Genomic DNA, 13,608 nt, shown 5'->3' with positions numbered 1-13,608 from the left:
TAGCTCCCCACATGTCCTGAAACACACCACTTCTTTCTCCATAGCTGCTTTCACTCACTGCTCTGGAGTCTGGGTCAGGGAGGGGGAGAGGAGCCTCTCCAGGATGTTAAAAAGTGTCTGTGACTCCACAGGTGCTCTCAGGAGCCTCTCCAGACCTTACACTGTGTCTGTGACTCCACAGGTGCTCTCAGGTGCCTCTCCAGGACCTTACACTGTGTCTGTAACTCCACAGGTGCTCTCAGGTACCTCTCCAGGACCTTACACTGTGTCTGTGACTCCACAGGTGCTCTCAGGAGCCTCTCCAGACCTTACACTGTGTCTGTGACTCCACAGGTGCTCTCAGGTGCTCCAGCCATTTACAGATTAAGAACCTAATGCCTGGCTCTTCCTCAGCAATGAAGATGAGCCAGGAGAGCAAGCCAGTGACCACATTTTGGCATGACTTTCTGGCAATTACAGTGGCCCTATTTATCACCCAACGTCTCCTTTTCATTGCCTGTGTGCTCCAGCCTTCTAGAGCCTGGCTTATCTTCCAGCTGTCTGGCCAAGTCTGCTGCAGGGAGCTGTGAGCACAGGATCCTGCCTCCACAACACAGGACAAACTGGTCACAGGGATAGGGAGTGACCAGAAAACACAGAAAACACACTACCAACACTATTCTAGCAGGGCACTGCCCAGCAGACCCACTCTTCAGAGTCTGCTTTGTGCCCAGCTCTGTTTTCAGCAAAGGTGTAACAGCACTGCCACAGCTCCCACTGCTGTTACTGCTGGCTACAGGCAAATAGGTGTTTAAATAGGTGTTTTCAGACACCACCCCCCTCACACACACACACTTATTTCTCTGCAAGCTGTTGAAACGGGATCCTTTTATGGGAATGTACAAAAGAGGGGTTTTCATAAGCAAGCTGGAGGTGGTGGAAGGCACAGTTGCTGCTCTGTTGAGGTAGCTGATAATGCTCCATGGCCCTTCCACCCCATTAAATTCACCCTGCTGTGCTGCCCACTGATTTGTGCCTTCCTTTCCACACAGATTCACAAATATGGTCACAGTCAAAATACAGGACCTCATTCATATTTTATCTAATATTTCCTTGCATCCCAAAGGGAAAAAAAAGGAGAGAGGAGGAAGACTTCGAAGGACTGGGATGTTTTTATTGGCTTTCCAGTTCTTTTGTCTCCCATCCAGGACTATAAGAAAACATTTTTACTATTTATACTATCATATTGAAGTCTACAAAAAGGATACAGCAGGTAAAAGAGGCTCTGGTTGATCCTGTGCTGGTATAGCATTTTAACAGAGCACTTCAAAGGCAGTTTTGTATTTTTTAAATATCAGCTCTCAAACTATTAAGAATACCAGGGAGAGAGGACTCTTTTAGTGTTTCAGTTTTCCTGCAAGTATTTCAATGTTCTCTTGCATTACTTTGAATCCAGCCAAAGGACTGGACAACCACAGAAACCATCAACTGATTGTAAGATAAACCAAAGGGGAACCACTGAAGTTGCAAAACTTAGGTAGGACAGTAAAACATGAATACAAAAGGGGGATGGGGTAAGGGCAGCAGGGAAGAAGGAAGAGTTTAAACTTATCCCAGTATATTATCAGCATTCCCTCAGGCATTCTGTTCAAAAAGGTGGAATTTAATCTGCATTGCCTTTGAATAAGCAGTATAATCTCTAAGAACTTCTGCCTCACATACACCTTTTCTCCTGATAGCTGACAGAACTCCCTCACTGACAGCGTTCTGGTAAAATACCTTCAGGGTAAATGTGCTTTTATAAACAACCCATTCCCAAGTTACTGAAACTGTAATACATTTATAGGACAGAACCTTGGCATGTGTAATATAAAAGTCACTTTGGGGAACTGGAGCTGGCTGATGGCAGCTGAGTCTGGCTTAATGCTCTTACCAGCACATCCTATCTCCTGCCTTCTCTTGTGCAATTTTTTCTAAAATAAACATTACCTTACAGTTCCCAAACTGACACAGGAGCATGATTAGGCTCAGTCTCCTCATTTCCTCATCCCTGTGGTGCAAGGACTTTTTAGAGTGGTCATGGAGCTGTCAAGTTAATGCAACACCCCTGAACTACCCGAGAGAGATTCAACCCTCACGTTCCCCACTCCTCATCTCACCAGAGGAAAGGCTGGCTGTAGAAATGGATTTTTAACATTTATGCCTCCCCCTTGTGTCTCTACCATATGAACTTGCCAGACTATGTTTATTTCACAGAAGATCTCTATAAATGCAAACTTTACACATGGTGCTGCTTTAGATTGCTGGGAAACACGTAAATCCAGGAGAGCATTGATATAAAACTTCTTTGAGTTGCTGAGTCTAAAATCTCCTGTGGAAATCAGCCAGAATTATAACTGCTACAGAAGTCATCTAATATTTAACAGAGGATAGGGAGCATAATATTCCATGCCTTCATTGAGCACAAGCCATGAAAAGATAAATTGAATATTACTAATTCTGGTCTACCAGCAAAGAATAATGCCGCCACTCACTTAATGAGAAGTGGGTTTGATTTCAGTTTGGGAAGTTTGTTTTGGTGTTGCTTATTGTTGGCTTTTTCTTAAAAAGTGGTAACTTTTATTTGGTAGAACCCAGAGAAAATAGTATGAAAAGCCAAGGAAGAGAGAATTCCTGGCGTGATCCCAACCTCCCTGACAAGAAGAAGGTCAGAGATGTCCTTTTTTCTGAAGAGTTTATCTGCACAGAGGGAACAAAAAAAGTTACCCAAAGGCAAGCAGAAGAAAAAAAGAAAAAAAATCAGAAGTCAAACATACCTGACTTGCCCACGCCAGCTCGACCGAAAATCGCCAGCTTCACTTCTGCACTCTTGGCCATGCTGGCAGGAACAGCAGCAGAGGCAAACTCACTCAATTATCCAAAGTGAAGCAGAACTGTTCCCAGCTCCTGCCTTCAGCCTCACCGTGTCATTGTGACGTCAATGCAGAGCCTGGGGAAGAACACCACAAGGATGGAACTGCAAGGAGCCAGGCTCTCCCCTTCCCCTGCCCGCCCCCTCCTTTCTTTCTTCTTTTTAAATAATCCTGATAACTGATGCTATGTTCCTGCTTTAAGCATTGCAATACCACCACTGACACATTTGGCACTGTTTGTGCAGAACCTACCCTCAGCTTCCCGGCTATTGCTCTTTGCTTCACACTGGCACTGTGAGATTGCAAAAGGTATTTAACAACACCAAGCACCTGCCTTGCAGGGCTCCTAATTATTTATTTCTTCCTTTCTCTTTCAGCTGAAATTGCATAAATTTATTGTATTTGAATTCTATGCAGGGTATTATTTTTTGTAGAATATATTTAATAGCTGTGAGCACTCACTAGGAATAACTGCAGAGACCTACTCTTTCCTTGAGCCTCCAGCTCCAAAAAGGTTTCAATTACTCAGCAGCAGTTGCTTAAAACCCTTTAAGCACTTGGACCTTGCTCACTGCCTAAACAAATCCATACCCAGAAAGTTCTCTAGCGCTCCTTTTTAAGCTGCCTCAGCTCACACATAAACATTCAGCAAAGCATGGGGTGAGCAGAAGGATGCCAGAGTTTCTGGTACTGCACTTCGGGCATGGGAATTATCTGTTCACAGTTTTGCTGCATGACCTTGATTTCCCTAACCTGGCCAGTAAAATCTATAACCATGCCTGTAGTTGTAGAATGCTTTAAGATCTTCAGTGAAAACATGGAAATCCTGATGATGATGATCCTCAGCCCTGACTAAAACGTCAAATATTCGGTCTCCCCTTAAACCAGGGTAGAACTTTATGTGTGATTGCAGCCAGCTAGGGGTTTGCTGCTGAGCTGAAGTACCCACTTTAGCCATGAATTCTAACACTGGCGTAGGGTGCTTCCCATGTCAGCACTCCTCGCTCTACAGCAAAATGCATTTCTAACACGCTTTTTGAAAAAAGAAGGAAAAAAAGCCTAAAGCTTTTTCCTATACAAAAACGCTTGTAGAAAGAAAAAGTACAGACATCTTACATAGAGAACGGTCCCGATTCATCTCTGATGTCTAAATGTTCCTGATTTCTTTTGCCTCAGAATATGAGACCACTCTCAGCCTGCACGGGCAGGCAGAGGTACAAACTGTTTCAGGACGTGGCGGAACGGGATATTCAGGGACTGGGACACGGCGCTTGCCTCCCGCGAAAGCTCCCGGCAGAGCTGCTGCCACATTTCCGTGCCGGTTCTGTCCCTGCGGGCGGGCTCTGCTCCGCACGGCTCCGGGCAGGTGCGGTCCGCCCGGTTCCAGTGGCTGCGGTCACCGGCGCTGCCCGGCCCCGCATCCTCATCCTCATCCTCATCCTCATCCTCATCCTCATCCTCATCCTCATCCTCATCCGCATCCGCATCCTCCTCCCGTGTGCCCGCACCCGCGGGGATCCCCGCACCGCCCGCCCGGCCTCACCTCTCTGCGCGGTGCTCTCCGGTACGGCCCGGAGCGGCTCCGGGCGCTCCCGCCGGCACCGCGGCACGGCCGCACACTGCGGAGGGGCCGCACACTGCGGAGGGGCCGCTCACTGCGGAGGGGCCGCTCACTGCGGAGGGGCCGCTCGGTGCCGCTCGGTGCCGCCCGCCCCTCCGCCCCTCCGCCCGGCAGAGGCTCCGCAGCGCCCGCGGAGCTCCCGCGCCCCCTGCGGGCAGCCCCGAGCGGCACCGAGAGGGAGAGATCCGGGAGGGACGCGGAGGGGAGCGGGAGGGAGGGAGAGACAGGGATGCGGGGCGACAGGGATGAGGAGTGCAGCGGGAGGGATGCGGAGAGGAGCGAGAGCGATGCGGAGCGGAGAGGGAGGGAGGGAGCGACAGGGATGCGGAGCGGAGCGGGAGGGACGCGGAGAGGAGCGGGAAGGAGGGAGCGGGAGGGATACGGAGCTGGAGAGATGTGGAGCTGAGCGGGAGGGATGCGGAGCTGAGCAGGAGCGATGCGGAGTGGAACAGGAGCGATGCGGAGAGGAGCGGGAGGGACGCGGAGCGGAGCAGGAGCGATGCGGAGAGGAGCGGGAGGGATGCGGAGCCCAGCGGGAGGGATGCGGAGTGGAGCGGGAGGGATGCGGAGAGGAGCGGGAGGGACGCGGAGCGGAGCAGGAGGGATGCGGAGAGGAGCGGGAGGGATGCGGAGCCAGGCGGAAGGGATGCGGAGTGGAGCAGGAGCGATGCGGAGCCCAGCGGGAGGGATGCGGAGTGGAGCGGGAAGGAGGGAGCGGGAGGGAAGAGAAGCGGGAGGAAGGGACACAAAGGGCCGGGGTGGCTCCGTCCCCTCGCCGTGTCCTCCCGGGAATGTAACCCGTGCCCGAGAGGAAGGGACGCAGCCCTGCAATTCGGCGGTACCGCAGCCTTTAATTATGTGGGACAACAGCTGCTGCTCGCTTGCTTGGATTCTGAGTCCGGCCAAGGCTGCCCTGCAGTTTATTTTAACATCTCAAGCGCTCTCCTTGCCTTTCTCGCTCCCTCAGTGCCGCTCAAGCAGAACTGATCTGTGCCACCCTGTGCGGAGCCAGTCCTGACGCGTGTGACAACAAAGTGACCGCAGGGATGCTGCCCCATCACGCTGCTTTCCAGTGGCACCAACTTTTTATTCTGAGCCTTTCCTTTTTATTCTGATCCTTTCCTTTTTACTCTGAGCTTTTCCTTTTTATTCCGAGCTTTTCATTTTTACCTCGAGCTTTTCCTCCCGATTTCCGCACGTGGCTTATGGCAGAAGAAAGTGTTGTTATTTAAATTTCAAACGGGCAGAGCGAATCATGTAAATACATCAGCTTCTGCAAGAGGTTCGTGTCAGAGCCGGGGATCAAGTTCTGAGATGATAGGACCGAATTCACCGGACAGCTCTTACTTCCTTGTTTATTAAACTACCCAGTAATATAAAGATACATTAGTAACAGATGTGAACCAGAGCTGGAAAGCACTTAGAGTTCAGTGGATGTTCCTCCTCTGTTTCTGTTCCAGCTCAGATCTGAATGAGATACCAGATGAGGAAAAGAAAAAGCTCTTCTCTCATTGTCTTCCTTCATGCAAAATTAAATAGAAGTTGGATTGGAAAAGATGTTTCATGATCCAAGTTTTTCTACAGGAGCAAGATAAGTGTTTAGGGGGCAGGGTGGCAGTTCTGAGGAGAAGTGAGAACCTAATTCCCTCTAAGAAATGCCAGTTGCAGGCACGCAGGAGCAGATCTCAAAAAAGTTGCATTGCATATCACAGAAAGGCAAAAAGAAATTAGAAGGCAGATATGAAAGCAGTTGTGTGCTTTATACTTTACTTCTTAAAAGCAAAGGCTTTAAGCCTTCTCTCACTGCTTGGTTTGCATAATTTAGAGGGATTAGCTTTTTCCATCCTCCTAAGAGAGCAACTGATGCGTATTTACATCTGGGGAAATGTGTGTTAGTCTCGAGGCCTGACATTTGTTTTGTGTCTATGGAATTCACCCTGCATGGGGCTGTCAAATTAAATACAATAACTGGGTTTTCCAAAACAGCAGATAATTTATTGGTCATTAAAATCCCAGTGGCTGTGCAGTCAGCTTGTGCTGAAGTCTCTTCTTGGTGAAGAATTCAGTAAACACTAACCATGGACACAGGCAAAGGTTTCAGAGGGTTGAGACCCAAGACTGGTCCAGGAGTGCTCCAGTTGCTGTTTGTTTTCTGCCTACTCACAGTGTTTCATAATGTTGATGAGGTTTTGGGTGGTTTTTTCCTACCCAAAATGGATTTTGAAAGCCTTAATCTTTAATCCTGTAGTTCAGGGGCCACCTTGCCTTGTCATAAGCAATGGTTTTTTTGGTTGTTGTGGCTGACATGTATTTTCTCAATAGTTCTGCCATTTGTGCTGATCAAAAAATGTGCTTATAGGTGTTACCTTGGCACAGGTAATGAGATCAATGAGTGAAATCCATCTGACTGCCTGGAGGATGGGGCAAGTTCCTTTTCTGCCTTTCCATTTTCTGAACATTTGAGAGAAGGGAAGCAATGCTGGGGTCTGATCCCTGATGATCTGTGAGCTGTCAGTCTGAATTCAGCCTCATCCAGCAGAAAATCTGGAGAACCCTCCTTCCCCTCCATCAGAGGAAAGTGTTCCTAGGTTTCTCCCATTTGCCACTTGGTGAGTTTCACTTAGTGTTTCACAGCTTAATTAATTTTTGGTATATTTAAAAATATTTGGTATTTAAAAATATTTGGCACTTTGGTATATTTAAAAATATTATTCTTGTTTCACCAGGAGGAAGAACAATCCCAGCCCAAGAAGATAGTTGTTTTATGGGAATTACTGGCTGAAATGAAGTTGAGGGAATCTCACTCCTCTTGGTACACTCCTTTCCTACAGATGTGTGGGATATATCTGGCTTAGCTCCCTGATATCCAGACCTGGCTGCACCCCTTTTCACTTAGGAACATGCCACCAGTGGTCCACAACAAGAATTTTGGTTAATTTATGGTCTAGCCTGTAGCCAGAGCTTTGGACTGCAGTCTGAGCTTCTTCACCAGAAACCTTGGTGGCTGAGGAGCAGATAAGGAAACAGGAGTGTGAATTGGAATGCCAATGAAGCCACAGGTTCCTAAGTCAAAACAGAATGCTGATTCAGGATTGATTAATAGAAGTTCATCCAAGCAGTTCCAGTTGACAGAAATATTTTAGAAATACTTACAATTTCAAGTACCACTAAACAATACTTTAGAGGCTTAAAAATGTATATCCAGGTGCTGCCAAAGTCCAGAGAGTTCCTTCTGCCTGGTCTAGAGGTGTTACTTTTTAATGTCAAGCACTTCCACAGGTTTATTTTTTTCATCCTGGTCTGTTTTCAGAAGGAATCTTTTTTGTGGAAGCCAATGGCATTTGACTCCTGAAAGGTGGGAGAGAGGACTGGTGTGACACTGCAGGCCTGGCAGCTGGCACGTGAAGAACACATAGGAGCAAGAAAGGAGCTGAAGTTGTGGGTTGTTGGGTTTTTGTTTGAGGTTTTTCTTTTGTTTTGAAGCTGGAAATCCCATTGTAGATGGCAATTCTGTAGGTTTCAACAACTTCCAAAACAAGATTTGGGTACGAGGTTTGTTGAGACTCATGAGAGATGAAAAACAAGACACGGATTTCAGAAGGTCATTTAGGAGTCTCTGAATCCTTTGGGGCTGAGGGGCATTTCATCCTCTGAGCACCTCTGTGCAGCTGAGTGCCAGAGTCTACAAACCGTGGAGCAGAGCATGCACTGGGGGCATGGATGAGAGAACAGAGCCCTCTGGTACAATTCCTGCAGTAAGGAAGGGGCTGCTCAGCTCAGGGCTGCTGTTGTAGAGAACAGCCCAGATGTGGCATGAGGATTGGTCCAGAACACAGCACATCTGCTCAGAGCTTGCATTAAAAAACAAATCAGTGACTTGGTTTATTTTCTCACCCTTCCTTCCAGCCTTTCTGCTGGGAGCTGAGGTGGTATTTGATAACTAGTAGAAAAACTACCAAATAAATAGCATGTTAACACAGTGTTTGCAGCTATTACTAAAGATTCACAGGGAGGCATTCAGATTGTTTTCTTAATTTTCATAGAATATCTTCCAAATGTTTTTGTGTTGGCTCTCAGCAATGTACATAAATCTGCTCAGTCACACTAATCTAGCACAGTGGAAAATATTGCAACTTTGTCATTAAATTATGGATGAACTCTTCTGTTAGTTTGGCTTGTAGTCAATATGATATATTGCTGTTTTAAATTAATATTGCATTTTCTCATTTTCCCTGGTAGCTTATGAAATGCTGATTTTATAGTGATGGATTTTCTTGAGTGTAAGCTAAGCACTTATAACTTCTTTTCCACTCCACTTTTTCCTCAGCAGATAGAAGAAAAATCAAATACACAGCACAGGCTTTATTCTTTAGAAGTGTTTATTTCTAATGGAATAAATAAGACCACAGTGCTGCGAGTGTTTGTGTTTAACCTTACAGGGACAGGTTTAATGGAGTGGCCAGAGGAGGTACAGCTTCACCATCAGAACCTTTAAAGGTTTTCTGTGGAGCTGCCTGCAGAACTTCAACATTTTGTCCCATTTGGCTCCCTGAGGTGCCAAAACAGGGCAGAGGAGATGAGCGTGGGATGCTCTTGACAGCACAGTGTGGATGTCACACGTGCAGATGCCTCTGCCCCAATGCAGACCTTGTGTCTCAGTTGGCCCTTGGCACATTTGTGCAGAGATATAAATACACAGCTTGGGTTTCTTGCAGTAGCAAGATTTTTATCAGGTATATTTAAGAGTGATGCATGAGCAAAGCTGAGAGGCACAGCTCAGTAGCAGCTACTGCCAAGTGGAGGAGTGAGCTATCAGCTCATGTTTTATAACACATGGCCAACAGATACACTTCATATTATTATGAAGTTAAAATTCTGCTAACCTTTGTTTCTTCTCACCATCGAATAGGTTGTGTCCTGAGAGTCTGTCCTAAAAATGGGCAAGCTGAGAGTCCACACAGCTCTGATCCCATCACAGCTTGGTGTGCTGTTATTTGGTTTGCTCTCTGTTTAGGGTTTGCTCTTCTGGTATTGTTATTTCTCCCTCCACACTTAGATCACAGAGAGATTGTTTAAAAGGTTTTTGTTAATGTAAGCTTAATTGTTGTATTATCAAAAAGAAAGCAGGGTGACTGTCCCTCTCTTCCACATATTTTGCAATGATTAAATATCTACTTACTGTAAACCTGACCAAGTTCCATTTCTGCACCAAAGTAAATTTAAACCAAAAATTAAATCACCTACAGAATAGTCTGCAAACAGACTAGAACTCTTCTGCTAGAGAGATCTGTGTTATGGTTTTAATAAAGTACATTTACAGAGTTAAAACCCACTGGTAACAAACGCAACAAATTTTGCAACAAATGTGCAATCCCAGACTTTATTAATGAATGAGTTACACTGGTGTGTCATCTTAATTTCTTACAGATGTATTCACGTTCTTTGAAAGGACCAGTGGAAATTGTCATAAATTCATTTGCTGTTCACATTAATGAATGCTAGCCCTTATTCTCCCTCAGTGGTGTTATGATTGCAATCTGGATTGCTGCAGGGACCCCACTGTAATTCATCATTGCTTCAGTGTTCAAATTCTCTGGTGGAACCAGATATTGGTGTCGACAACATCTGGACTTTTATGCCTCTCATCTTTTTTCTACCTCCTTCCTTCTGTTTAATCAAGAGAATGGGAAGGGGAAATTGCTGCCATTGTTAATATCATCAAGGCACCGAGTGATTGCTGGGAGTTTGGACACGGTTACACCTGGGAGGGAGGGGACACAGGTCTGTCCCAGGAGGTGACACTGGGGAGCAGCTGCTCTCAGCTCACTGCAGTGCCAGTCATGGCAGGCCTGGAGGGGCAGGACTGTGCTCACTGTGCTAAAGAGAGAGAAAGGACAGCAACACCCACGGAGCTCTTTAGGGGAAAAAAGGCCAATTTATTGTACAGCCAGCCCGGATTTAAAGTGTGTCAGTGCAGCCAGGACAGGACAGGAGCTCAGTGGACAATTGGGAAAAACATCCTTGGGACAGCACCTCAGGATGTGTCCCACGGGAAAGACACCAGGGGTTAATGTTGGTGATGAATTCCACTCTGTTTGTCACCGTGTTGTCACCCTGGGAGACTCCTCCCTAACTGAAGCTGCAGTCAGCTTGTCAGCCTGGGAATGGAGCTGAGAGTCAGGAGAAATCCAGGCCTGGGAAGAATTCCCAAGCTGGAATTCCCCAGCTCTCTAAATGTGTGTCCACACTGGAGGGCATTTTTCCATCTGTATTTTGAATCCCAGCAGTGGCTGTGACAGGGGATGCCCTTTCACACGGAGTGTCTTGGCAAGCAAATTCCCTGTTTCCTTCACTGGGGCCGTTTCATCTTCTTTGAAACAGTTCTGTACCTGTATCAATGGGAGACACAGGCTGATGTGGATTTTAAACAGGAATCTTTATCTATGCCTGATCAGATCCTGACTTCTTTCTTACCCAAATCCTTCCGATTCAAGTCCATTCTCAGGGCCAGGGTTTAAACGAGCCCAGGAATGCACTGCAAGGTAAATTTTGAGTGTGGGGTGTTCCTTAGCTTAGGGTGTGTCTGCCTGTCCTTACAGTGTGTGACAATACACTGCTTTGTGGGAGTGTCACCTTGGCCCAAGAGACACATAGATGTTTATAAATTCCCCAGAGATTTGCTTTCCCCTGTCCTGTCTGCTGCACCTGAGAGAGGCTCAAATAAAGATAATTCATCATCCTCCTTCGAGTCTAGCCCTTAAAATTCCTCCTTGCCATAGTACCCAACATCAGTTTGATAAATGTTTGTCTGCAAATAAATTATGACCGCTTCCTGTTGTGCTAGGGAATATTTTACAATTTTTGTCCTTCTCCACCAATCCAAATCCACCAGCTGTCTTCCAGGGCTGGGAGTATGTTGTGCTAGGGAGCCAACCTTTGTGCACCCAAGCACTCTGCAGCTGGAATGGCCTCTGTGCAATTCATGTCCCTGGGGTGGTGACACTTCCTGTAAACACACTGAAGGACAAGCAGTAAGTACATTTTTCAGTCGAGGATGATCTGCTGCCCATGAGCCTTGCAAACTCAAATCTGATTCACCTACCCAGGGCTGTTGGGGGTTAAATTATTTCTTCTCTCCTCCCATGTGTGCTTGGACTAAGCAATTTTGCCTTAAAGTGTATTCCTTCTCTTTGGTGCTGTTTTAGAGAATGATACACTGGGATTTACGCTGCCACTTTTCTCCAAAATATTTGGGTGCAAGTTCTAAAAGAAAAAAACCCAACCAACTATTGACATACTTGACATGTAAGTATCATCTAAATACTATCCCTGAATTTATTATGTATAATGGATCAAGGAATTTAGGGGCCTCTGGCACAGCTGGTAAAGACAATCAGCTCTTCCAGCATTAGGGAAGAGTTGTAGCTGTTACCAGATGCTGAGCATTTCTGTGACTGTAGGACACGAGGTGATGGCACTGGTGGATTATCCATCCTCATCTGGAAGTCATTATTGCTAATTAATCTAGCTTTTGGGTACTAATTACTGTTATCATATTCCCTGTCACAGTTTCCAGGATTTGGTTTCTGAGACTGTGTGTGCACTGGAAGTTTCAGGCATCAAGACCATTTGTACATGAGGGATTAATAAACCAACATAAAAGTCTCTTTGGACAGAATGAGAGAACCAGTCAGAGATACCCTCCAATAAAAAGGAAAAAAATGTTAAAAAATTGATATTACAAGCCCAAATTTCCCAGCATGGGATCCTGTGAGGTGGAGAACCTTGGAAAGGACCTATTTTAAAAAGCAACTAGTAATGCCAGATTTTCAGAATCTTTTAAGGATATGTTTAAATTTCTATGGACTCCTTGCTCAATGGATGGCACAGCTTGAAGGATTCAATAAAAAGCAGTAATTAAAACTGCAGAAACCACCCCCCTAAGTCTCTAGCTCTTTATCCAGGGTTCCCCATCTTCATATAAACACAAATCCCATGGATAACAGTGTAACATTTTTATGGAGATTAACTAAATAAGCAGTCACTAGTTTATATAAACTGTTCATTATTTCAATATCCATTGATGGTAAGATTGCAGGAACACAATTAAGTGTACTCCCTAAGAAACAGTATTCTCTAATGCCTCTGATATACCATTAATTAGTATGGTATCATCCATAATAAAATGTATTTTAAAAATTCATTAAGTGTTTTGGGATGTAGTTGGAAAAAAGATTAAAAGAATAAATGTTTCATTTTTACATACTTAGAGCTAACGCTTTAAATTAGTTGAATTTATTTTTTGTTTTGGCTTCAGTTAGCAATACAAATTCTACAGGAAACTTATAATTTAGAACAATGAATATAGCTGCAATATTCTTGCATGGTTAAAGAACATGCTGTCCAATGGTGCATTTTTTTTTTTTCATTTGTTTCTTGAATGTTCTGTCTCAGGAAAGAAATAGCACTTTTTCTCCAATCACACAAGATTGCAGTTCAGCCTCTTAATGCATACAGGTGCAGAGAAAATGGGCACTGGGAAAGAATATATCAAATAAAATAGCTTAGTAATAAGAATTTCGTAATATTTGGGCTGGTGTGGGTGAAATTTATTCTAAACTGTGAAATCTTAAAAAAAGACCAGTACCTGTTCCACAGTCAAGATGATTTCTGTTTATATATTCTATCTCCATCTGGTAAAGGACAGAGCTTATCTGAAGAATATCCTTGCAGAGACAGATGAAATATTAAAACTTTTCTGTCGTTTTCCAGACTGAAACACCACAACAAGAGCTCACTGGTGACCTTGAGACAAAACAAGGAGCCAAGGGACAGCTCTTTTTGGTGAAGGAACACTGGTGAATAGAGCAGAAATAGTTTTAGGTATTATTACTGACAAAATTTCATCAGTTGCTAACATAAAAATCTTGGTAAAAAAGTGTTGAAAGGTATTTGCATTCTAAATTTTTTGATGTATGTTTAATATGTCATTAAGAGGTAATGATACTAATGAAGAATTCCTAAGCATATTTTCTGAGTTCTCTGTTGCTTTTGAGAACACCAAGTCTTGCCTAAAATGCCTGTTAATTGGATCAG

At 45.0% G+C, this 13,608-nt stretch overlaps 1 protein-coding gene and 1 long non-coding RNA gene across 4 annotated transcripts in view; one reads left to right on the top strand and one right to left on the bottom strand.

Moving 5' to 3' along the window:
- The window catches only part of RERG (RAS like estrogen regulated growth inhibitor), a 95,571-nt gene extending 90,936 nt beyond the window's left edge, over positions 1-4,635 (bottom strand). The window contains exons 1-2 of the mRNA XM_014870062.2: positions 4,435-4,635; positions 2,796-2,968 (exon numbers count right to left, since the gene is read on the bottom strand). Coding sequence (XP_014725548.1) covers positions 2,796-2,856 — 61 coding nt within the window. The 5' untranslated portion in view covers positions 2,857-2,968; positions 4,435-4,635. The remainder of the gene's footprint in view (positions 1-2,795; positions 2,969-4,434) is intronic.
- Positions 4,636-5,110: 475 nt separating this feature from the next.
- On the top strand, positions 5,111-9,697 carry LOC148223503 (uncharacterized). Of its 3 annotated transcripts, none has more exons than XR_015803617.1 (3): positions 5,168-5,794; positions 5,978-7,121; positions 7,239-9,697. It is a non-coding gene; the product is annotated as an uncharacterized LOC148223503 (long non-coding RNA). The 3 variants fall into 3 exon arrangements; XR_015803618.1 differs by having other exon boundaries at positions 5,191-5,794; positions 6,872-7,121; positions 7,239-8,680; XR_015803616.1 differs by having other exon boundaries at positions 5,111-7,121; positions 7,239-8,680.
- The last annotated feature ends 3,911 nt before the right edge of the window (positions 9,698-13,608 follow it).

Source organism: Sturnus vulgaris, chromosome 5, assembly GCF_052056855.1.
Source record: "Sturnus vulgaris isolate bStuVul1 chromosome 5, bStuVul1.hap1, whole genome shotgun sequence".
Taxonomy (NCBI): domain Eukaryota; kingdom Metazoa; phylum Chordata; class Aves; order Passeriformes; family Sturnidae; genus Sturnus; species Sturnus vulgaris.
Note: the sequence above shows the minus strand (reverse complement) of the source record. Positions and strands in the feature narration are given on the sequence as shown.